We start from the raw sequence: 24561 nt of genomic DNA, 5'->3' as shown, positions 1-24561 counted from the left end.
CCGCTCTTCAGTCCCTCCTCCCTCTTTCAGAGTTTGAGGGACCCCGCCCCCACCACTTTCCTCAGGTCTCTAGGCTCGGCAGAGGGAGAAGGAGAAGGCGGTTGTCGTTATCGTCTCTCTCTACGGTTCAAGGATCGAGGTCCTCATTTGTCTTCCTTTCCGTGGTTCTGATTTCCCTGTTAATTCCGTATGATGCGGTGATAGATTTCTGTTGAGGTTTTGCTTTTCATGTCTGCGCTTGATTGATGCCCTCGATGGATGACTGGCGAGGCTTCTTCGTGCAGTTTTTCTCGCAGATTTGTGGTTCGAAGCGGCGCATTCTCTTTTATGAACTGTTGGCTTTCTCTTTTCTAGAGTTTCCTGTTTTTGTTTTTCACTGGGAAGATTCGCATTGGTTAGGCATTGCAAAATTTAGGACTCGTTGAATTTATTGTTTAACCATTTCTCTGGTCTGCGTGATTTTTGCGTGGATTTCTATTATTCTCTGCTAAATACGACGATGAAAATCGTTTCTCCTGTAGATTGCGGTTGTGGCTTTAGTTCTGGAAATTTGTTAGTATGTGTTTTGCTCATTCTACTGGATATCCAAATTTACTTGGAAATGAATGTGGCTGGAGACCAGGCTAAAACATGGTGTCAGTGTTGCTTTTTTGGCCTTGCTTTTCACAGACCATATATTTCGCATGGTCGACAGGGCTGTAAAGAAGCAAATCATACTTACCAATGTTGTCAGTATCCAATTCCGTCTCTTATTGTAGTCCCCTTCTGGGATCAGTTTTGCTCATCTCCTTTATGTATACCGTGTCAGCCATAGAACTAATCATCTACACTAAACAATAACAAATTATCTTCCAACATCATTAAGTGAGCATTTGCTCTGTTTTGTTTGGCAGCTAATCCTTTTAAGGGCAGGAGGTTTATTGGCAGCGTATCAAGTATGGTGACTGATGTCTAAAAGAAAAAAATTGGATTTGAGGAAAGTGTACGTGTCTTATTTGCTTTCAAGTTTCAACCTTATCTACTTGAGATCGTCCTGCCTTCTACATAGTGGCTGTTGTTTTTTTGCCGATAATCTAACTTCAATTTGTGTATTATGCAGAAGCATTTCAAACAACTGTTCTGCCTCAGAAGTGAAGGCTCCTAAAGTAAACTGGTTGCGTCATGCTGATGCTCTTAAGAACGCGTCAACAAGAAATGACTTTTTAAGTTCGAACTTCCATTATTCCTTGCCAACTCAAAACCCCTTTGTTAAAGGGCAGCAGTGCACAAGGTGCGTAATGAATATAGGTTTTTGAACACTTTGTTCTATGTTAAGTACAAAAGTTTGTCAGATGCATGTTACATATATCTATATATATATATATATATATATATATATATATATGTTTACGGATATACAAACTTTTATAAAAATTCTGAAGTTATTTGGACCGTTTGGTTAATAATATGAAAAGTTTTTCTTGTCAATAGAAACTATTGTTTCAGTAATATGAAGGGGAATGCACAATTGACCGGTCTTTCTGCTGCATAAATATATCTTGATTCTTATCCTGTCATATTGCTCGTAGTCACAAAAGTTTTGTTGCTCTTGAAGATGAACATCCTGTCTAATTGGTGAAAACTAGTTTAGATGGTTCGAGATTTCAGTTCTTTGTATTAGAAGCAGCAAGATCTCTGAAACTGATTCCTTTGTTTCCGAAATTGGTATTTGTTTTGGTAAAGGTTGTAGAAGAAGAACAAGAGTTGAAAAAAGAAAAAGCATGGGAACTGAAACGGACAAGTAGGCTTTTTTATTACAAGGAAATTCCAGAGACATCAATCCTTTGAAAATCTAGGTTCAATTATAAGACTTTTGTTGCAGATTTGCAAAAAACAGTTTTTTTCTTCTACTCATTAAAATTAGAGGACACAGATAAGACAAATTTTTCCTCTTCTAAGCTGATTATGAAAACTCAAATTGCTTGGTCTTCTTCGCATGGATATCCCTTTCCACCAGAAGACCATTTAAGTGCTTCCAAGATATCCGCTGCAATTTTGAAACTCAAGTCTTATCTTATTCTGCCATATTCTGCACCCCATGCTGTGATCATTGGCATCGGTTCTAAATTTTTCCGGTGCAGTCTGAATGATTTGTATAGGCTACCGTTAATCTTTGGCGATCAATATGAAATGTTTGCATCTCTTTGGATCTAGATGTGCCAAATTGATTTTTTTTTTCTGCTTTTTGGTTTGTCAATGAATAATTTTAATTCTGTATGCTTCTCAGATCAATGGCTTCTGTAGTCCAAAGTGTTGAAGGGCCTCATAGTTTCCAGATTTCCAAGGTATGCTTGATTCGCTTCATAACTCAGAGCCTTAGACTAATGTCATTCAGCTTTATTTGTTATGGTGAAGGACTTGAACTGATTATGTTTGGTTGCCAAATTTCGTGAGATCATTTGGCAGTTTAAGCTTATTTATGTCACTAAATATTTCTGCTGTGCTCTATGATGGTCCCTTTAATAGGTGCATGATGCTGTTAATAGGCTTCAATTCAGTTGTAAAGGATACTTGAGACCTGGATTGACTGCTCCACTAGTTTCAAAAGGAGTTTCTGACAATATTCCCACAAAGCAAAAACAGGCCATTGGAAATCAACAGCATTCTTTGTGCAGTTCAGTCCACCATGCAGGAACTGCAGGGAGTTTCAAGCATCAAACACATGTCAAGGATGGAGGCTCTGTAGGTCATGTTGCAATTAATTCCACAAAAGTTTCTGTAGCAGCAAAAAATGTGCAAAATGATGGTGCACCCATTGGCTCAATCTCGAACCCTTCTTCGATTCCAGATGTATTTCTGAGCAATGGAAACACCAATTTTGATGACCTAAGTGAAGAGTTCATGGATGCCATTGAAGATGAGGAAATTTTGAAGGTTAGTTATTCACATTTATCAATAACGAGCTGATTTCATTGTTGAATATCTTATTAAGTATTATTTCTTGTCAGTCTATTGATGTGGACCAAATAGTTATGAATCATTACCAATCTACTGGTACTCCACCATCTTTAGTATCTAAAGTTTCACCTATTACTCCTGGGGGACTTGCACATGATATTGGAGGCCTTGCTGAGCCAGATATCAAATGTGGCCATGGATGTAAGGTATATGTTTGCAGTCTACACTTGATCTGGCTTAAATGCTGTTAAAATTATATTATTATTAATTAATTTCATTTTTTAGATGGTGCATTGCTCCGAAGCTTTAAATCATTTACAGGAGATGAAGGACAGACTAATTGTTATTTCAAATGAACTGCTAGATAACTCTGATCAGCTTGCACCTCACCATTCAGCACAACTCCGTGATGAGCGGTGCTCATTCTTTTTCTTTCTTATGAGTAATTTAATGTTTAAAAGTTTGGATGTTATCTTCCTGATGAAATCTATGTTTGTACATTCCATTCTTTCTCTCTAGTTTGCAGCTGAATAGACAAATTCAAGACCTTGAAAGATTTCTTCATTGTACAGCCGGAGACGAAGAGAGGCAGAGATCACATTATTCTGCATCCACTATGTCTACATGCAGAACTAACTTGGGAACTCCCCTCTCTCATGGAGTGGTGAATGACTTTACACATAATTCTTTTGCAACGTATGATATAGGGCAAACATCTCATCAATCAGATTATTACTTCAATTCAATTCAGTCACCTATGACAGCTTCCTCCATGGATTGGAAGGGTAGCGCAGTTTCTTTTGTGGAGAGGGAAGCATTTGCCCCCAAGTTACTGGATGTAAACTACATTGATGGTTCTTCAGACAAGAAGTGGAGTAGCAGAGATTTCCCATGGACCAGGCAATTAGAGGTGATCGTTTGTTTATTTGTTTATTTTTCTGTGTTTATGGGGTTTGTTTCTTTCTGCCTGCACGTTCTGACATGCCTTTAGTCAGGCAAACAATAAAAAGGTGTTCGGAAACCACTCATTCCGTCCAAACCAGCGAGAGGTTATAAATGCAACAATGAGTGGATGTGATGTTTTTGTTTTGATGCCAACAGGTGGTGGAAAAAGCCTGACGTATCAGGTATTACTGTTACTTTCCCACATGCTATCTGAGAGTTCTGCAGTATCTTTTCAGCAATTTCAAACTTCTGATAACAAGTGTTTAACCAAGATAATTATGACTTTAGCTAATTATGGAACAACAATGCGCTCTATGGTTCAGTCATTTCCATAGATACTTCATTACTTATCCCTGTATACAAGAACTTTGAGTTTTCTCCATGTGCTTGCTTTTGTTTCAGCTTGATGTTGCTTTTACTTATCTCTTAGGATAAATATCGGCCAGAATATCTTGAATGCATTCTGGGTTATTTATGTTTAAATGTTCTTCCCTGGAGACCTTTTAGTGAAAGCTACCATCATAGACGGGTTATTTTTTTTTCTTCTTTTATTGGTAGTTTAGATTGTTGTTTGTACTTTGTACTGCTTAATCTTTTCTAGAGAAGAAGCCATTCTATGTTTCTTTCATAGTTAATTTTTATATGTTTCTTTCTCTAAATGCTTTATATAAGAGCAAGTTTAAATACCCTTGAGGTTTTCCCTTCCAAGGCAAATGCTGGCTATATGTGAAAGGGTCACTGACAGCCACAGGTGTATGATAATACATTGCTCTTTGTAAACAGTATTTCTATTTGCTCTTTTGTCCACCTGAGGTTCTGTCTTGTAGATGTACATTTTTCTATATAAATGACAAGTTAATGCACATAAAATTCAAAAAGCTTATGTAACACAAAATAACTATGTTAAATTAATTCAATCAAATGAAATAACCAAAGCACCACAAAACTAAAGCACCTTTAAAATTACTTCATCTTTAAAATACATTGTCACATTTTAGGGGCAAGGGAACCTCTTCAGTTGGAGACAAGTTCGACTTGGCAAGTGCAGGTGATTTTTTTGACCATTATCTAGACATGATTACTCACTGAGGGTTAGGTGAGTTATTTTGTTGGGAGGAAAATAGAAAACCAATGAAATTTGTTCGAGGTATATTTTATGAATTTGGTTTTGTCGAGTGCAACTTTGCAAGTCACCTGCCATTAAGAAGGGTTTAATTCCTGTTTAGTGCATGAAGGATGCTTAAGAGAAGCATCTTATGTTTATGTCTGCTTGTGTGTGTCCAGATTTTTATTAAGTTACCAACTAGCAAAATAAATGATTATGCATTTTATATTCATGCTTGCATGTGGAGTTTGGCATATTGGTTTTTCTATCTTTAAATTTACTTTGTTAATACTGGAAGTTTTATGTAAATGTATAAACTACATTTTTTCAGTAACTCCTTACTAAAGGGACAGATGGTTGTCACCTTTAGTTCATCTTTACTCTAGTCGCATCAATTAGGAAGTAAGATACCATTTTCTTATTTGTTGTCCTATTGAAAGATAGTCACCTATATCTGAGACATTTGGAAAATATCCAGTTATTATGGCCATTCTGGAGCCTGTTGATGGTATCAACAAAATATTGTGAAATATTAAAAATATCTGTTAGAAGCAAGTATCACAAATCGTTTTGGTATTGCTGTGGGAATCACAAAATCGTTCTTTATTTTCATTATTGATGCCTACATTTCAAATGGAACTTTGAAGGAAAGCCTTGTCAAGAAATTTCAGCAAGCAATATGATGCGATGTTTAGAGGTTCATTATTTACATTTTACTACAAGCTTAGAGTCAAAGATGCATCAGGAAGATGATGCTTTTCATCGGACCTGCTTCAGGGCACCATATTCTTGATCTTTATATTTCTCCTTTCTCCCATATCAGATGCAAGGGATAACAATGTGAACTCATTGTTTCAGTTCATAGGATATCATCACAAAATAAGAATGTAAGAGGTAAATATCTAGAGAATTCATATAGTGCAGTAAGACCAATTTGAACCAAAAAGGTGGATTCAGATTCACAGTTGACCTCCACTACAATTCGAAATGTTGTAAAATCTCCCTCTCACAATTGAAGTGATTTTTTTTCCTTACATTTTGGTCTATTTGTAATTATTGCAATGGTGCTTAGACATCCTTATCATCATTACCAGGTTTGGTGATTGTAGTAGTGCATCTCTAGGTATTCTTTCTCCTATGTTTGATCTGCTGTAAATTGCCTAACTTCTTGCGTACATAATTTGGAATGTTTTCGCAAGAATGCGTACATGCTTACAGCCACCTATAAAACTAGGATATTGATCTCCTGTTACATGTTATTTACACGTATATAATGGATAAGATAAGAGCTGAAGAAGGTACAAGAAAAAAAGAGATGATGACAAACGGTAGAACAAAAAAAAAAAAAATCAAACTCGTCTTTCCTTTTCCCTTTTCAAATGGTTGGAATATTGAATAAAAGCCTCTTTAAAGTAACTGGCGACAAGAGAAAGCCTCCTTCACTAGAGTAGAGAAAGCCTCCTTCATTACAGTATGACACTCTTCCCACTCTATGATATAGACCACCATATCATATTTGTTCCATCTGTGGCTATATCATATGCATCTATAACCCAGTATACTGATAATATGTGGCATGCTACATGGTATGTCGTTTACAGGGCTGGGAGTAATCTCTTCAGACAAGCATAATTTTAGTTTAAGTAACAAGGTGTCATTTCACCAGTATGTATTGATTGATCAAGTGGTAGTCACTGATGTAGGTGTTGATGCCTTCTTAGTCAAGCGGTGAAACTAATTCTTGTGGATGCAGCTAAGGTACAAGAACCCACAGTTGGATCTGTTTCAAATTTCACTTAATTCATGTCCAGTTTCCAGAAATTAGTCTATTGCAAAGCATAATCACTTTCATGGGAACAATAAAGAACCATAAAATTCTGTGTCAATGATACTTGAATGCCCAGAAAGCTGCTCTAATAGAGTGACAGTAAAAAATTGTGGACTGAGTTTGTCCAGTCCTTAGATTGCTGTCTTGTAATCTTTAAAGTTTAAACCACTTTGTCTTTCTCCAATTGCCCTGCCGTGCAATTAAATGTTCTGAAGCTGCTTTGGTTATTAAAGCTGAATGATGCATTTTTAGTTGATAGAGGTCATTCAAAACATCAGCAGGACCAATATAGTATCTGGATTGTGAGCCATTATAGTTCTATTTCAACCATCCTTTTCGCATGGTAGAAGAATGTAACCTTTTTCAAATTTGGAACCTCTTTGTCGTCACAAGAGACTCAACTCTTTTAACAGTCACAACTATTTGTTCCTTTGTTACACAAAAAAGACAACATTTGCAAATTGAACGATCTTCCTACCTAATATGTATTATCTTGATGTGTGCTCTGTTTATACCTCCAATTTTTAGAATCACTTGCATGCGAATCGTTGAGCCAATAATTTATTTATTTTTAAATTGATTGGATAATATTGACTGGTGATTATTATACTACCTTTGGCCTCTCTTCACTGTTCTATCCTCCTGAGCAAAATATAATTTGTCTTTTCTGCAGCTTCCTGCTCTTATAGGCCCTGGTGTGACGTTGGTTGTTTGTCCTCTTGTATCACTTATCCAGGATCAAATCATGCATTTGTTACAGGTAGTATTGATTTTGTTTTGTTTCCCTTGTATATTGTTTTTTCTTAACAATTGTATGCTTGCTAATCTTAATTTATAGGCAAACATTGGTGCAGCATATCTAAGTGCAACTATGGAATGGACTGAGCAGCAACAAGTCCTTAGAGAATTGACTTCAGACTGCTGTAAATACAAGTTGTTATATGTGACACCAGAAAAAATTGCAAAGTGAGTGTTCTGCAATCACTGATACTCTTAGTGGTGCATTCTTTAAAGTGGTGGCAATTGGTAATTGACTGGTTGATGCCATATTCTTGCTGTTGACCTGTATTTTCAAGCAGCGTTTGCTAGTTTTGCCATTCAACTTTAAAAATTGAAGAAAATGGAGACATCCTAAAGCCACCTTCAAGATATAAGTTCTTTGGAAGGTATCTGCAGCAAGAAAATGCGTGAACTTTTTACTAGAAGATAACACCTTAGTGGCCTGAGTAAGGTTACTAGACAGGGATGTTGCTTTAGAATTTAGATGTACCATTTTCGTGCATTTTAGATTTTTTCTTAATGAAAGTAATGGATATACTTAAGTCTCCTAAAGTACCCTGAATAAGAGAAGATATTTAATCGTTTGATCCAAAAATCCCAAATAACAGCATTGACCATGTAGCAATTTCCAAAGTATTATGATTCGTACATGGGGTCTATTGCATATTGGATTAGAAGACAGAGAATTTTACCTACTGTTATGTGCTTACATGAAGGCATCCTATTTTCGAATTTGTAACCACACCTCACTGCTAGACCCTTATTCACTAGGCCTATTTGCCGAATGGGCTCCATATTATACACAGTCAAGTATCGATGAACATGAGGCTGGGTGGTCAACTGGTCATGCCCTATTAGTGGTTCAAAACTTCATACGACTAAAAGGAAAATATTTCTCACTCATGGCATCATCTATGGCACTTCAATAATATTGGTTAAACTTTGATGAAGGCCAGTGTTGTTTGGGGTCTGGAGCTAGACAATGTTACAGACAAAATTGCTTTTTTGTTCTACAAAGAATCATGTTTCTCAAGTTATAACATACAAAAGTTTGCAACTATTTTGAGAAGGATGCATTTCCTTACATTGTCCAAATACAGTTATACGAATTGGCTTGAAAATTGGTTGGTCAGTGAATTTTGTTACAGTTTTGCCATCAGCCCCATACTGGATGTTCGTTTTGCTTGGATTTGGTGAGGTTATATTAAATCCATATTCGATTTGGTTTTTAGGTTTTACTGCACCAAATAAATGAAAAAAAGTAGGATTGGCTTTATCTTGACATCTTCATTTCTTCTGGGAAGACAGATGAAGGGCACATCTGCCTTCTTCTAGGTGTCTAGGGCCATACAACCGCAAACACTTGCTGACACCTATCATAGTCAAACAAACAAGAACTAATCTTATAAGTATCCCTTGTCTTATTTTCAATGTGCTTTTAGTACAACTCATGTTTGCGCTTATTCCCTTTCCCTATTTGTGTGTGTCTTGCATTCTGTGGTTCTCAGGTGGCTAATCTTGGTTATGCCCTTTTGTCGGTATCTAAGTCACATGGGTACTTCAATAAGGTCCACGTGTCGCCGTACTCGTACTCAAAATGGGTACTTTGACACTTGCGTACCTATAGATTCAAACTGCTTAATTTTACTTTGATTTAATTTTTTCCACCTTACTTTTTATTCTATTCTTTAGATGTGGAAATTCGATTGATGTTCATATTTGACTAGGGGCCTGCTTGGTTGTCCATATGTTTAAAGTTTTTCATAAGTTTCTTAAACACACTGCTGCAAGAGCCATTGATATATATTTTCTATGTTATTTTATTTGTTTATGTTGATGTATATTTTTTATTTTGATACATATTTTCTAAGTATTTCTTATTGTTTATATATATATATATGGCCGTACCCCCGCACCCAAGTTTTTTGAAAATGGTCAGTCCCGTACCCGCACCGGCACCCGTACCCGTACCTATGGACTCGGTATACTGGTACAAGGTATGGATGCTGAATATGGGAAACTGGACCAACATTAGAACCGGTGTTAGATGACGCTGGTTAACCATAATGCATGTTTGATGATAGCTTCATTACCTGAGATGAAGGAAAATGATTTGGACCTGGCTTGGTTCATCTTAGGTCAGACTCAAAGGCAAGGGTCCAGATTAAATGTGACCTCGAATCTGACCACACATTCAAATATATCTAAGTTTGTTGGTTTGTATTTGAGTGTTTCATGTTGACTATGTGATGGAGGTAAAACAGATCCATCCTTTCATGCTTAACTGACTAGCCAAATGTACTGTTTCACTGTTACATGATTTTGCATTTGTAAGCGTAGCTGAAATAGTACAAATACATGTGCACAAAGTGACCAAAACTGCTGGCACGTGCATGAATAAGGTAACAGTAACACTCTTCCAATAACACATGATGCCTGTGCGACATCAGGATGGTGTCATTGGTTGCAATGTCCTTTGTGCATTACCTATTTTTTGAAGCTTCTATTTTTCAACTTTGTACATTTTACTATGTTTTGTGTACTCCATGCTTGAGATTCATTAGCACTTTAGTGCATGTTAAGTTTTAACTGCATTTGTAAAGCTTTTTTTTTTTCACTGAAATCTAGTTATTTGATTAAATATGGAACATGGGCTGCAATGGCATAAGAAAGTCTGTGTCTTATTTCTTCTTCTCTCTCTCACTCTTTCTTTTTTGTCTTTTTGTTGGATTCTCTTTTGGTACATTTTTTTTTCTTTTTCATGCAGAAGTGATAATTTGTTGAGGCACCTGGATAGCTTGCATATGCGAGAGTTACTAGCGAGAATAGTAATTGATGAGGCTCATTGCGTTAGCCAGTGGGGGCATGATTTCAGACCGGATTATCAGGTTTGAACTTTGAAATTGAATGTGATTCTTAGAATTTTGAGTGTGTATGCATTACATTGTTGTAGTGATTTTGAACCTATGTTTCTAATGCTGTGAAAATGTTCAGAGTCTTGGAATTCTGAAGCAGCGGTTTCCTACTGTTCCTGTACTTGCCCTGACTGCAACTGCAACTGCAACTGTAAAGGAAGATGTGGTGCAAGCACTTGGCCTTGTGAATTGTGTGGTTTTCCGTCAAAGTTTTAACCGTCCAAACCTCTGGTAAGGTGTTAGTGCATGAATGCGTACTTTGTTGTTGGTCTTTCACATAAATTAGTTGCTAACTCGTCACTAATGCTGCAGGTATTACATAATGCCAAAGACCAAAAAGTGTTTGGAGGATATTGATAAATATATTAGAGAAAACCATTTTGACGAATGTGGCATAATCTACTGCCTTTCAAGAATGGATTGTGAAAAAGTTGCTAACAAATTGAAGGTTTGATAGTCACACCCATTAGTATAGATGAAATTGATGGTCAGTGTCTGAATTTTTCCCCTGTGGAAGTTACTGTTAGGCAGAGACTGTATAAGTTCATGTTTGTTCAGTGGTAGCTGTGATTTTGTGAATGATAAAATCTTTCCAAATTTGGTATCTCTATGAGCTCTGAACATTGTCTGCCATTTACACGGAGACATGTAGTCTGACTATGCTGTTGAGGCATTGCCTAGGAGAACGCCTAGGTGATGCCAAGTCGCTACGCCACTTGCATCTCTTAAGTCCAAACACTTAGGCTATGCAGGTGATATTGTGACTAGGCAACGCCTAGACATGCGTCTAGGCTACGCCTGAACAGGTGTGGACTTAGGTGCCAACACCTTACCCATCGCCTAAGTGATGGACTTAGGCAATAGGTGTGGACTGGTGCCTAATCCACGCCTAGGTGTTGCCTCGCCTTAACAACATAGGTATATACTGTTATGTACAGTCTGTTATACTTGTCATATCTCCATCAACCTATTATACGTATATACTGTTAGCTTGTTATATAATATGTAATATTGTGATACCTGTTATATGTATACGTTAGTATGGTTATGCGTTTATATGTATTGTTACTGTTATGTAGTTATATGTATACTATTATGTACTGTTAGTCTTTTTTATTATATGATGTCTTTCTTTAAGAACAGATGGGATTAAAGCCTTCCTATGGATTTACATTCCTTTTTCTAGAGATTGGATTCAGTTTTTTTTGTTACTTGTATTAGATTACATTTAATGAGTAATGCTAAACTTATTCTATTCATTTTGCATATTCAATGAAGTCAACAATTAATTTTTGATTGTTTGAGTTGATTATGCTTGTTATATTACTACTCTCCACATTTCAAATATTAGTAATAGTTAGTCAAAATAACTTTACATAACTAAAAAAATAAAATAAAAAAATTGGTCGCCTTTTTTTGCCTAGGCGCCAAGCAGCACCTGGGCGCCTGAACAACATAGACTAGGCTCGACTAGTCCAGAGTGCGCCTAGTCCATAGAAGTCCAAGAGTCTGTCAGCGGGGCTCTTAAACACTATTTAATAAAGATTAAACAATGCTGGGGACTGTTGTGGTGCACGTTTTTAGTTTGTGACTGTTTGTATACAATATACTGCTTATAATTTTATATATTATGTAGTAGACTTTTTAATATAATAATGTTTACATAGATTCTGTTTCATTATAAGATTTGTAACTCTGTCTATAACTCATTCGATCACAGTTTGTTTATTTGTCTCTGATCTATATTGACTGATAATTTTAATGTAATAATGTTTATATAGATTCCGTTTCATTATAGTCTGTGACTCTGTTTGTAAGTTGTAACTCATTTGATTACAGTCTGTTTATTTGTCTATATACAGTTTATCTGTAACTCATTGCAGTCAGTTCATAATTTTCAGTTTTCCTACGAAATAGACATCCATTTTGTGATATGGTTAATTTGGTAACGAAAAGCTTTCTAAAATCTTTGATGTGGAAGTCTGATTTCTGTTTTGAAAAAAGTCTGATTTATATTTCAGCCTTTCAGCTAGTCGTCATAACTCATTTGATTCTGGATTATGTTCTTTATATACAACATTAGAATCAGACTGTTTATATTGGCTGGACTGTAATATGTATATAACTTTGTACACTCAATTGTATTAGACTTTTAAGAGAAACTTTGCATTTTGTCTTCATTATATAAGTATGATATAAATCATATAAATATGATATTGACTGTTATGGACTGGTGTCATATTATATAACTTAATACAAGCTAATTAGCTTCATTGTTGTAATTGTTGCCTAAGTGTGCCTAGGTGCGTCCAGGCTTGCCCTGTGTTAGGCTCAGCCGACTTTCATAACGTAAGTAGTCGAACAATAAATACAAGTCAGCTGTTTTGCACCTTCTTTTCTTTTGGTTCTCTTTGAACTAGGGACGTTGGGCATGCATACTATATATATTTGGGAGTTCTTTGTAAATCTACCATATATACACATACCTAAGTCACCTGAGTGCGGGTCCAGGATACCGCAAATCCCAAAAAACTTTTAGTGCCCGTGCAGATATATATATATATAATTTCCAACCAAAAGTAAATAACAACGAACGAAAATAGTTGGAAGAAATCAAAGATTAATCATTAGTTATTAGACTCATAGGGATTGTTAGATTTAAAACTCCTACAAGCACAAACCAAAAAGCTATAACTAATATATAACTAATAAGTAATAACTAATATATAACTATGAAGGAGCACCGGAAATTGCATATTTATTAAACTTTCAGGCCCATTCAGTCATTCAGTAGCATGTAAACCCATAGAGGTTATGGTGACACTAGTGCATTCAGTGAATGAAGTCAGCAGACTCAGCACTACATGCACCGCAGAAAAATCAGTGAAAAGAGGAACAATAAGCTCTGTGAAAGATAAACAAAAGCGTGGAGAATAGGGCAGAAACAAGAAGTGAAATGAAGGGTACATCACCGATTCAACATAGAAGAAATTGATAAGAACATAAGAACAACACCGATTGAAGATTTTGAAGAAGATTAATTAAGAAATTAGATTAGGCAACCACGATTTACAGTAAAGCCCTAAATTTTAGGGAATAAACAAGAAAAATAAAAAAACCCTAAACTCAATTTCGTTACTTTTGCTGGAGAAATAAACATTGCCGGAGGCTGTCGCTAGACGGATGCTTTCGTCAGAGGAGTTCTAGCTGGACAAGAGGCTGGCTGTTGCAGTTGCCAGAGCACAATAGCTGGAGGAGCATCGGCTGAACGAGAGGCTGTTTTAGGAGCTGGAGCTGTAGCCAGAGCTATCATCGAGGTGGTCGGGCGATGGATACACAGCCCAAAGCAGCGGCAACACTTCAAACAAGTTTTTGAAAACCCGGTTGCTGGCCATTGGGGCTTATGAAATGAAACTTAAAAAATAAAAATAAAAAAAAGTGCAGACGAATATGACGTGACCGCACCCGACTTATTGGGGCTTATGAAACAAAACAGTCCCACCACACCGCTCCCGAATCGGCAGCACACTCGTACATGCATGTGCATGCGGGCGCCCCTCAGGCACGTCTAGGTGACTTAGACACATACAATAGGCATAAAGGCAGAGCTAGAAATTTTTGATGAGGGGGGCCAAATTAAAGTTTCTAAATTTTGACATGCACCAACTATCATTTTTCAAAATTTTTATATCGGACAAGTAAAATTTTTTAAAATTTACATGTAAATTTAAAAAGAGAATTGTGAGGTGGAGCCAAGGCCCATGCGGCCCCCCTTAGCTCCGCCCTGAGTATAAACATATGAATACTCAGTTATATGTTTATGGGGTTTATTGAAATATGTGAACTAAGTAAATATGATGGCCTAAGTCACCTGGACGCTGCAATTTGACTGCTGCACCAGTGTCGACACGACTTGGGTGTGGGTGCGGCTCAGATTCGCACCTGACTCGGGTCAACAAGAGTCGGGTGCGTTTGACTACACCCGATCATTTTTGTCCATTTTGGACACGCACCCGACCCACGTTTGACTTGAGTCGGGTGCGGTCAAACCTCGTCAAGCCTATTTTTGTCTTTTTTTGATTTTTTTTTTATTTTAAAAAATTTTATTGTTAAAAGTGTTTAACATTTTTTTTCCATTTCTGTGTTCTGTCATGGTTTTGTTGTTTTTTGTTTACTTGTTTAATGTTTGTATTTTGTAAGCATGTTAATGCTTAATATGTTACATTCATATACACAATACATTATAACTTATAAGTATATAATATATAATATTCATATATAATTTATCCATAAAGTGTGTAGTGTAGAGTGTATAGACCATTGTCACAAAAAACGCCGTTATTTTATAAAAAACGCGTATTATACGTTAAAAACGTCTTTACCGTATAAAACGGGAATAAAACGCGTTTTTTTCAAAAAAACGTTTAAAAATAAAAGACGCGTATAAAACGCGTTTTATACCCGTCTTCCACGTTTTTTAAGACATATGTTTTTAAAAGAAATGGCACGCGTGTAATATTTGTAAAAGAATTGGTTTTTTGTAACTTGGATGCTCCTTTTAATGGCAAAAACGTCTTTTTAAAGGATGGCATGCGTGTAATATTTGTAAACGAATTAGTTTTTTTTAACTTGGACGCTCCTTTTAATGGCAAAAATGTCTTTTTAAAGGATGGTGCGCATGTAATATTTGTAAACGAATTGGTTTTTTTAAACTTGGATGCTCCTTTTAATGGCGAAAACGTCTTTTTAAGAGAGAAAGGGCTTATTAACTTCCCGCCATCCTCTCCTTTTTCCGTTTTTGATTTTCTCATTTCCCGCCTCTTGCTGGAGTTTACTTGCGAGGGGAAGGGGAAGAATTTATTAACTTTAAACTTTATTTTCAATTTAAACTTTATTTTCAATTTTTAAGTTGGCAAATTGTTTGAGACATGTACCTAAAATTTGTTGCTTATCTAGCTATTTTCCAATGTTTTTTTAATTTCTCATTTATTTTATTTTTATATAATTGTTAGGATTTTTTTATTTATTTTTTAAAAATTTACCGTCTTTTTCCCGTTTTATTCCCGAGATTTTTTTCCTCGCCGTATTATACCCGTTTTTTTCCTCGCCGTATTATACCCGTTAGCGTCTTATGTGACAATGGTATAGACTATAGTGTTTACTCTAAATTTCTTAGTTCTTATATGTGTGTGTCTATATATATATATATATATTATAATTAAACTAATAATAACAAATAAATATTTTTGCTGCCCCCCCACAACTTTTTTTTTGGGGATGTGCCGCACCGACACCCCGCACCTAGGTGACATAGATGATGGCTGTGTATTAGCCATTACCTGTTCGATCAACTTGAGATGGTTCACAAGGTACCACATGTAATGTAAGTAGTTTTTCTAAAGAGGTAAATGACAACCGGTACTTTGATTTTGAAAAATAATCAGGTACCATCATTCAAGTTGATTGAATGGCTTATGATCAGTATATATATATATATATATATATATATATATATATATATAGTCTTCATATTGACTTAGTCTACAATCTAATATTCCATAAACTTTCTATTTATCTTATACACACACACACTCCTAAGATAAATATAGCTATTATAGGATTTTATGTCATTTGTTTTATTTTTTTTTTACACAATTTTTTCTTTTATATTTTTGACTCAATTTTGAAATTTGATCAAGGCCAAACTAGCAGTTATGCCCCACAGACTCACCAATACAGCAAAAGCACCCGAGTTGGCATGACTTAGGTGTGGGTGCGGGTGCACCTCCGACACGGCACTGGGTCTGGTGAATCTGGTGTGGCCAAACCACATCAAGGTCATTTTTGTCTTCTTTTCAATTTTTTTAAGAAATGATGCTTCTATTTTTTAGGTTTTCTATTTTGTTGTATCTATTATATACTATTTTTAGCATTTTACTGCATACTTTTGCAGTTCAATATGTTGCTCATAACTTTATATACTGCATATGCCATATGGTCCTATATTTTGTTGCTGTTTATAAGTTTTCTTAGTCAGGGAACATTTTTTCTTATATATATGAATGGAGGAGCCAGAAATTTCTGATTGAAGGGCACTCTAAGTTTAAATTTCAAAACATTAAGGAGCACTCATATGTAAAATCCTGAAAATTGACAATGTTTTTAGATGTAAGTAAAGTCATTTTTGTGGGCTGGTGTGGGCGATTGCCACACAAGCTATAACGTTGATCCGCCACTGATATATATTAATTGTACAAGTTTCGTTAATCAGTTCCCTTACAAATATATATACATATATATATGCTGCTTATAAGTTTATATGTAATATATATATATATATATATATACACACACTCAAACACACCCTCACCGTACCTGAAACCTTGTTTTTCTGAAATTTTTAGCACCCCGCACCCATGTGACATAGACGCACACACATATGGCCATGTCCCCACACCCAAGATTTTGAAAATGCTTTCCACTGGTTCTGCATCTGTACCTGCACCAATATGAAATTGGTTATACTAATAAAATTCAAAAATATGAGATTTGGCAAGATTTGATGAGCATAAGTTCAATCTAAGTATTGTAAGTGACTGATACTTAGAATTAGGCCAGGGTTCATCTTGTTTAATAAATGAACTGTGCCCAATTGGAGCTTCACTTAGCTGAGCTTGAGGTTTTTGTGTAGAATATTTGGCTCTTTGAGCACCACCTACTTATGTGCTAGCTTTTCTCTTAGTCTTCTGAACTTCACAAGGTCTATGCTCTTTTTACTGCTGGACATTGGTACACTGGCCAAGATTTTGAGCAATATTCTTTTGATATAAGATTTTGGCCATTATTCTTTGAGCATCACCTACCATATTTTATGGTTGACCTGATTTTGGCATGAAATTGCACTTCTTTTTCTAGAACCAGTTACATGGTTCTTGTTTTTTCAATGAATCTCTAGTTGAAATTTGCAGGAGCTTGGGCATAAAGCAGAATTTTATCACGCTAACATGGATCCTCACCACCGTGCTCTGGTTCAAAAACAGTGGAGTAAAGATGAAATCAATATAATTTGTGCAACTGTTGCATTTGGAATGGGTATCCTTTATGATCTCTCTACCTCCATGTGTGTGCGCGCGTGTGTGTGTGTGGAGGGCTGTTGTAATTTGTGGAATTTGCATTTTGGAATGGATATTCTTTTATGATCTCTCACAGACCACAGTGCACACTAATGCTGTTTCTTAAGGTGATGGTTTAAAGTTTAAACATCTCATTCTTGAGTACGACTTGAGATGTCTTACACCCAAAAAATTATAGAGGATGGTGCTTATATGTTCCTGCTCTATTACTGATTTACTGTATTTCATCCTGGGTTTTTACTCATTGGAAGTCATGAGGCAGGTTCAAAACTATTAGACCCCGTATTGTGTTCAGTTTTTGGCTGTAATTGCAAATACTTCAAAGTAATATGCTCTACACTGAAGTCTAATTAGAAGTCTAATTCATGGATATACAATTACACATAGTGTTTGTAGTTGTAAATTTCTGATGCATGGGAATGACTTAAAGAGTAGTTCTTGTATGTCATATTTGGACTCCATGTGGTCTATGTACCATAGTCCATGGCTTATTAGTCTCTCTGTTTTTGGTGGCTGAACTGAAGCAGATAGTGTGTTATTCTTGGATCCAGTAGTTCAGATGCTTGATTTGAGGCCGATTAATTGGTGTTATTTGTAATGTAATAGTGAAAATGATTAAAAATGTTCTATTTGGTGTCCAAACACTGGCAACTTTGGCTTATTCTGTTCCTTTTTCTTTATATGACTTGATTATTTTGATGGAAAAAGATAGAATCCCTTGAACTAAGTATAGAAGGCCTAATTCGCAGAATTTTTGCAGCAAGTTATTGTTGATCACATACAGTGTTTCAGCATTGGATGAATGCTACCATGATAAAGGCAAACACGTTTTCTACTTTTTGATTTGAGAATAAAAATTTGCAGTATTAGTGTTATTTTCCTCAAAATTTTGTGATTACATCGCAGTAAACCAAGTTCTTGGGCCTTTGTGACATATTTTGTTAGTTTTACTGAATTTATTACAAGAAGGTAATTAATCTTTTCTGTTTCACAAATTTTCTAGTGCACCCACACATTGTATTTTATGTCATGTTTAACACTAGTAATATGAACTCTTAAATTTAGGTATCAACAAACCTGATGTTAGGTTTGTCATTCATCATTCCATACCTAAATCTATTGAGGGCTATCACCAGGTGAGTATGGCAGTTGAAGTGCTTCAGGTTCATATGCATAATTAACGTCAAAATGAATTTTACCGTGCTTGTAAACATGGATGCTCGTTTTGCTTGTTTAGGAATGTGGAAGAGCTGGACGAGATGGTCAGCGTTCATCTTGTGTATTATATTATAATTACAGCGATTATGTAAGTTAGTGCATGCATGTGTCTTAACTCATTTTCTGATTATCAAAGTAGGAAATATATAAATTTTCAGGAACGTTTCCTCATCTTTTCATTCTGGCTTTTTTTTTTTTGTAGATTCGGGTTAAGCATATGCTTAGTCATGGAACTTTTGAACAGAACTCCTTGGCATGTGGCGGTGGTCGATTGGAAACCAACATTGAGAATCTTCTACGCATGGTATTCTATTGTGTTCCTAAATATGCATGACTGTTTGGGCATGTCTAAATTCCATAACAATTTTAAGTGCCAGATGATCATGAATGTTTAGATCTATTCATAATCCCACATGAGATGTCTGCGTGATGTTAGAAAAGGAAGAAAAGAAATGACCATGTGATCCCTTTAGAATGACCCATTGTTATTGCTGTTTTTTTTCCTAAAAGGATCACAGCTAAATTCCTATCCTTTATTTTCCTTAATTGTGGTGCCTTCATTAAAATTCAACATGACAAATTCCCTCTTTCCTCCAATCTGCCATGTACTGTTTTTGCTTTTCTGGTAATGCCATAATAGTTATCAATATTTGCTTAGATGCTCCACCATATGGGTTTCAGCAGTTTGTGTGTACATGATCATCCAGTGTGATGGGTGCAGATTTAAGCAATTTGTGTGCGTATATGGTCACCCACTGTAATGGGCTGAAGATTTCAGCAATTTGTGTCTACCACCAATGTAATAACCCTAATGGGTCGCAAATTTTGTCATTTTGTGGCTGTAACTTGTAACCCAGTCTGGTGGGCTGCTTATTTCAGCAATTTGTGAATGAGGAGACAGAAGAAAAGATTGTCTGTGACATCCTATCCCTTCTTTTCCATTTGATGTTCTAAAGAAAAACAAAAGCATGCGTTGGTGGTGGATCATGGTATTTCATTCCATTTTTTTAAGCATCACTTGACTATCCAATTGAATGATTTTAACTTTTGGTTGTGTTAAACCTTCTGGAGCAAGATGGGTTGTCTGGTCTTATGAAACATGACAGCTGATATTTATGCTATTTATATCTTTGAATGGTTTACAGTTTTGGATTTGTGAAAGAAATTTTTGAAAATTCTGCAACTTTAGTTATCATAATCTGGTTATTGTGTATGTGCGGCCACGTGAAACTGTGAAAGCTTGTCCATCCAATCATAATTTGTGCTTCATAATTGCTGTTTCTTCATAACTGTAAACCAGGTTGGTTATTGTGAAAATGATGTGGACTGCCGAAGGCTGTTGCAGCTGGTTCATTTTGGAGAGAAGTTTGATCCTGGGAATTGTAAGAAGACATGTGATAACTGTTGCAAGATGTTGACTTTTATTCAGAAGGATGTAACTGGCATAGCAGTGCAGCTGGTTAGTTTTTGTTTGTTCTCCTCGTCCACTTCACTTGGCTAATTTTTCGTGACATTGTTGCTTTTGTGTTCATTGTTGTGTTTCTCTGCCTCCTTGCCCGTCTGTCTATAGGTGGAATTAGTGAGGTTGACCGGTCAGCGCTACTCTTCATCACATATATTGGATGTCTTTAGGGGTTCAATGTGCCAAAGTGTAAGTGCGTTTGGCATTGTTCTTAACTGCAACTACTTTATTTTCTCTTGCATCTTCTTACCTCAATGAGGTTATTCTTTTAGGTTAAAAAACTCAAACATGATACGTTGAGCCTCCATGGAGCAGGGAAACATCTGGAGAAAGGCTATGCTTCTCGTATCCTACGTAATCTTGTTATTGAAGACTTTCTTATTGAAGATGTCAAAAAAAGCGATATTTATGGTTCTGTATTATCTGTTTTAAAGGTTGAGGAAATGTTATCCATGTTTCTGTTATTGTTGGAGTTTATATATGCAAAATCATGCTTCCATTTGTCCATTTTTATCATATGAATTTGTTGGTGATATTTTTTTCAAATTTGCAATGTTCTGCAGGTTAATGAGTCAAAAGCTAACAATCTTTTCTCTGGCCAACAACTGATCATTTTAAGGTGGCTGGCATCCTTGCTGTTCGCTATTTTGATAGTGCATTTTTATTCTTCACTGAAAATTAAAGGCATTTGAAATTCGAGTTTATCTGTCGTATAACTATACTACTAAGTACCTCTATAATCTATTGGGCTGAAATTAGACTATAATGTATAGGTTTTTATGATCCCTGACAATGTTTGAAACCTATATTTTGCAAATAACCTTAGTGAGGTTGTGGACCTTTCTAGCAAGGTTGGCATGATCACTTTCTCAATAAGTATTTACATGCTTGTTCTTTTGCAATGCTGCTGCTTTGCTGTTGATCCTTGATGGACTGGAATAAATTACCTGAAGGCTATGACACCACATTAGTGTGTTCCTGGTATCAATGCTTGTCCAACATTCTGATGGTTATGCAGTTTATCCTCTTCATGTAATGTAGGTACAGTAGTACGGAATGGTTGCATTCAATGTTTTAGGCAATTCTATTTAAAAACATCAAATTGATTTGCTCACCTTTTTGTTCTTGAATCTTGATCAAGACTGTCTTCACTGGTCTGACTAGCTGTCAGTACCCATGAATCTATATGATGCATTTTATTTTATAATTATAATGGATTATATATTTAATTTCTCTAGTTTTGGAACTTAACTAGTCTGTGCTATAAATTATTTACCTAACTTACCTGTCACAATTCTATTTCAGATTTCCTGCACCATCCAGAAAGGCAAATAAAGCTGAGAAAGTTGAAGCTCCCCTTGCAAAAGTTCCACTGGTGTCAGAAAAGACACCAGCTAGTAATCCTGGACAACCTCAACCAGAAGTGGACACGGTATAATTGCATGAATGGTTCCAGCCTACTGTGAAGATCACATCTACTTCCTTCTAGCACTAGCTCTTGCTTGACCAACATGTGTCATGTTGCAGAACTTGTCAGCTAAACTTTATTCTGCTCTGCGCAATCTCCGGACGGTACTTGTAAAGGAAGCTCCTGAGGGTGTCATGGCCTACCACATCTTTGGGTGAACTTCTTGTCTCGTGATTTTTATTCCAAGTTTTTTTCTTTGGTTCGAGAAAACCAATCTGTGAGACACTGAGAATGCTCTATTTCTTGACTGCAGAAATGCCACGTTGCAGCAGATCAGCAAGAGAATTCCTAGAACAATGGAGGATCTTCTTGAGATCAATGGCATCTCAAAGTAAGAGATTAACATGTATTGAGCATCTGTTCTTCAATCATTAAACTTGTACTGATGTGGTTCACAAACTTGTTTCTGCAGGGCAAAGGTAAATAAATATGGAAGTAGGGTTCTGGAAACTATTGAATCTACCATTGAAGACTACCAAAGAGGGAACGGCAACAACGTCATTGATGAGTCTGTCAAGAGACAGAGAGAGTCGCATTCCTCATCCAGTTTTGGTACGAATCATGATGATGACTTCATTGGGGATGGTGCGTCAGTGAAGAAAAAAGTTTACAAATGGGAGTCAAGAAAGGCACAATCTAGTAAAACAAATTCAATGGCCTTGAGTTATGACCAAGTTGTTGATGTTGATCTGGACAGAGAGGAGCTTGAGGACTTGGATCCAACAAAAAACCATGCTAGTGAAAGGAGGGTCTCATCAACGCAATCAAAATCAACAAAGTATGCCAATAGTGCAGTTAACAAATTGTTTGACAGGTATGCATTTAGAAAAGATCAAGTGTAAATGCAAAATGACATGGTTCCTGCGATAATCAACTGTAGATCATCCCTGAGTTGTATTAGGGACCTTGTCCATTGTCTAAGTATGTAATCCCTTTGGCCGATATTGAGTTATCATGTGGTTCTGATGCATGATTGTTGTAGCATTTGCAATCTTGTTAAATTACTATGCTTCGGTATAGTTTTGCGTCACGAACTACGGCCTTTTCATTTTTCTGGCAAGGTTGTAATATCTGCTTGACTGTCCCAGATTGCCTAACCTTCTGACAAGAGATCACCATATTTCATTGCTATATGCACAATTCTTTGGTCAAAATGCCAAGTGGGCCGTGCCTGTTTAATGCGACGCAGTCATAGTTTAATTCTTACGCGCTTCACTTTTTCTCCACAAGTCAAAGCTATAGGTAGATAATGGTACAACCTGAGGGTTTCTGAATGAGTGGAGGAGAATAGGAAAGGTAAGGAGTCCGGTCCAAAATAAATCAATGTAAGACCGACCTGCTATTATTATAACTTGTTACTTAAAAGGGATGTGATGCCCAGTGATTTTTTTTTTTTTAAAATGAAGATCGATGACGGTTTGGCTCTGCTAACCACAACAGAGAGTGAGTGTTTGTGGTGTCTTAACTAGCCATTTGGTGGTGGAGCTACCAAAGTGGTATGAAGCCGATCGTGAGCAAGAAGACGCTCGCCATCATAAAAAATATGAGGCAAGTAGGCGGAAGCTTACCGAAACCTGATTGTTGGGCATCTTGAAGGAATATGGGGATTCTGTCAGAGGCTATCAAATGTGGATGACCGGGTACAACAGTGATTTTCAGAGATTGAGACTCGCCTGTAGTCGGTTTTGGCTGAGCAGTAGACGGTTTCCAATCTCTTGCTTGAACTATTCAGTCGGGTAGGGAGCTTATTAAAAGCATAGTTGGCAAACCGAGTTCCTCGCGCCCGAGTCGGATCAGGATTGTTCTCTTAGCGGGTTACGGGTTAGCACTCAAGCAATCCACACGTCCATGACTCGGACAAGACTCAACTGACTTGGCCAAGTCGGACACAATATGAGTTTTCGCGATACAAAGCTAAATTAAAGATAAAAGTTGATTTTGACCTTGAATCGGTATGGAAAGACAAAAAAAAAAGTGGAGGTTGAATATGTTGTTCAACCTCTCTTTATATATATACATATGGACGATTTTGCTTTTCCAGCAATTCCCAATTCCCAAACCCAAGCCTCAAGTCAGCTTAACAACATGGCATGATAAGAATATTAATAGCCATATACACCATTTGATACACCATTTGACTTAAAATATTTACAACTAAATCATACAAAATAATTTCAATTAATTAATTAATTAATATTATATTTAATTAAGCGTCTTTATGTAATCAATCAAACTATTATAGTTAAGACATCAACATGATATCTTAAATAATGTATTTATTTAATTATAAATAATAAAATTAATATCAAGTAAATATATTGAATATGGAAAAATTGTATAGCTCTTAAAAAAGGTTTTGTTTATCAATTTATCAATTGCTTATTTAATCCATCATGTGAATTATTTTGTATAATCATACAACTTGTCTAAAAGTCTTATTTATTTAATATATAATACAAATATAACACATGATTATACGCACTAATAGGAAAAAGAGATTGATTGAATATTGAATCATTAAATCAATTCAATAATTCCAACCGTCAAATGTGCAAATGGTTCAATTTGTTTGTAAAAGGGAAGCTCAAACATAAAGATTTCAATATAAAAAAGGCCAGTGGTCTCTCCGCCAAAGCTTTCGCTTTGAATTTCGTTGGTGTGAACGTGTCAAATAAACTAATAAATTGATGATTCACTTCTTTTCGATAAAGACAGTCCAGCGATTCCGGAAAGAAGAGTATATGGCCCTTATTTCTCTATAAGCTGGTAG

The 24561-nt window shown here is 36.1% G+C and overlaps 1 protein-coding gene across 2 annotated transcripts; it reads left to right on the top strand.

Moving 5' to 3' along the window:
- Window positions 1-22922, top strand: LOC116267016 (ATP-dependent DNA helicase Q-like 4A). Of its 2 annotated transcripts, none has more exons than XM_031648559.2 (26): window positions 1-139; window positions 894-982; window positions 1100-1270; window positions 2267-2324; window positions 2506-2913; window positions 2988-3143; window positions 3223-3353; window positions 3457-3847; window positions 3933-4064; window positions 7489-7575; window positions 7654-7781; window positions 10363-10483; window positions 10590-10741; window positions 10823-10958; window positions 17479-17602; window positions 18709-18779; window positions 18881-18949; window positions 19064-19165; window positions 20162-20320; window positions 20432-20512; window positions 20596-20757; window positions 20887-20942; window positions 21629-21755; window positions 21851-21945; window positions 22045-22122; window positions 22204-22922. In XM_031648559.2, exons 2-26 carry the CDS (start codon window positions 948-950, stop codon window positions 22631-22633), a joined length of 3660 nt encoding a protein of 1219 aa, XP_031504419.1. In that variant the 5' UTR covers window positions 1-139; window positions 894-947; the 3' UTR covers window positions 22634-22922. The 2 variants fall into 2 exon arrangements, with proteins under 2 accessions (XP_031504419.1, XP_049937040.1); XM_050081083.1 differs by lacking the exon at window positions 1-139 and adding an exon at window positions 172-303.
- The last annotated feature ends 1639 nt before the right edge of the window (window positions 22923-24561 follow it).

The sequence above is a fragment of the Nymphaea colorata genome, chromosome 13, assembly GCF_008831285.2.
Source record: "Nymphaea colorata isolate Beijing-Zhang1983 chromosome 13, ASM883128v2, whole genome shotgun sequence".
Lineage (NCBI taxonomy): Eukaryota > Viridiplantae > Streptophyta > Magnoliopsida > Nymphaeales > Nymphaeaceae > Nymphaea > Nymphaea colorata.
Note: the sequence above shows the minus strand (reverse complement) of the source record. Positions and strands in the feature narration are given on the sequence as shown.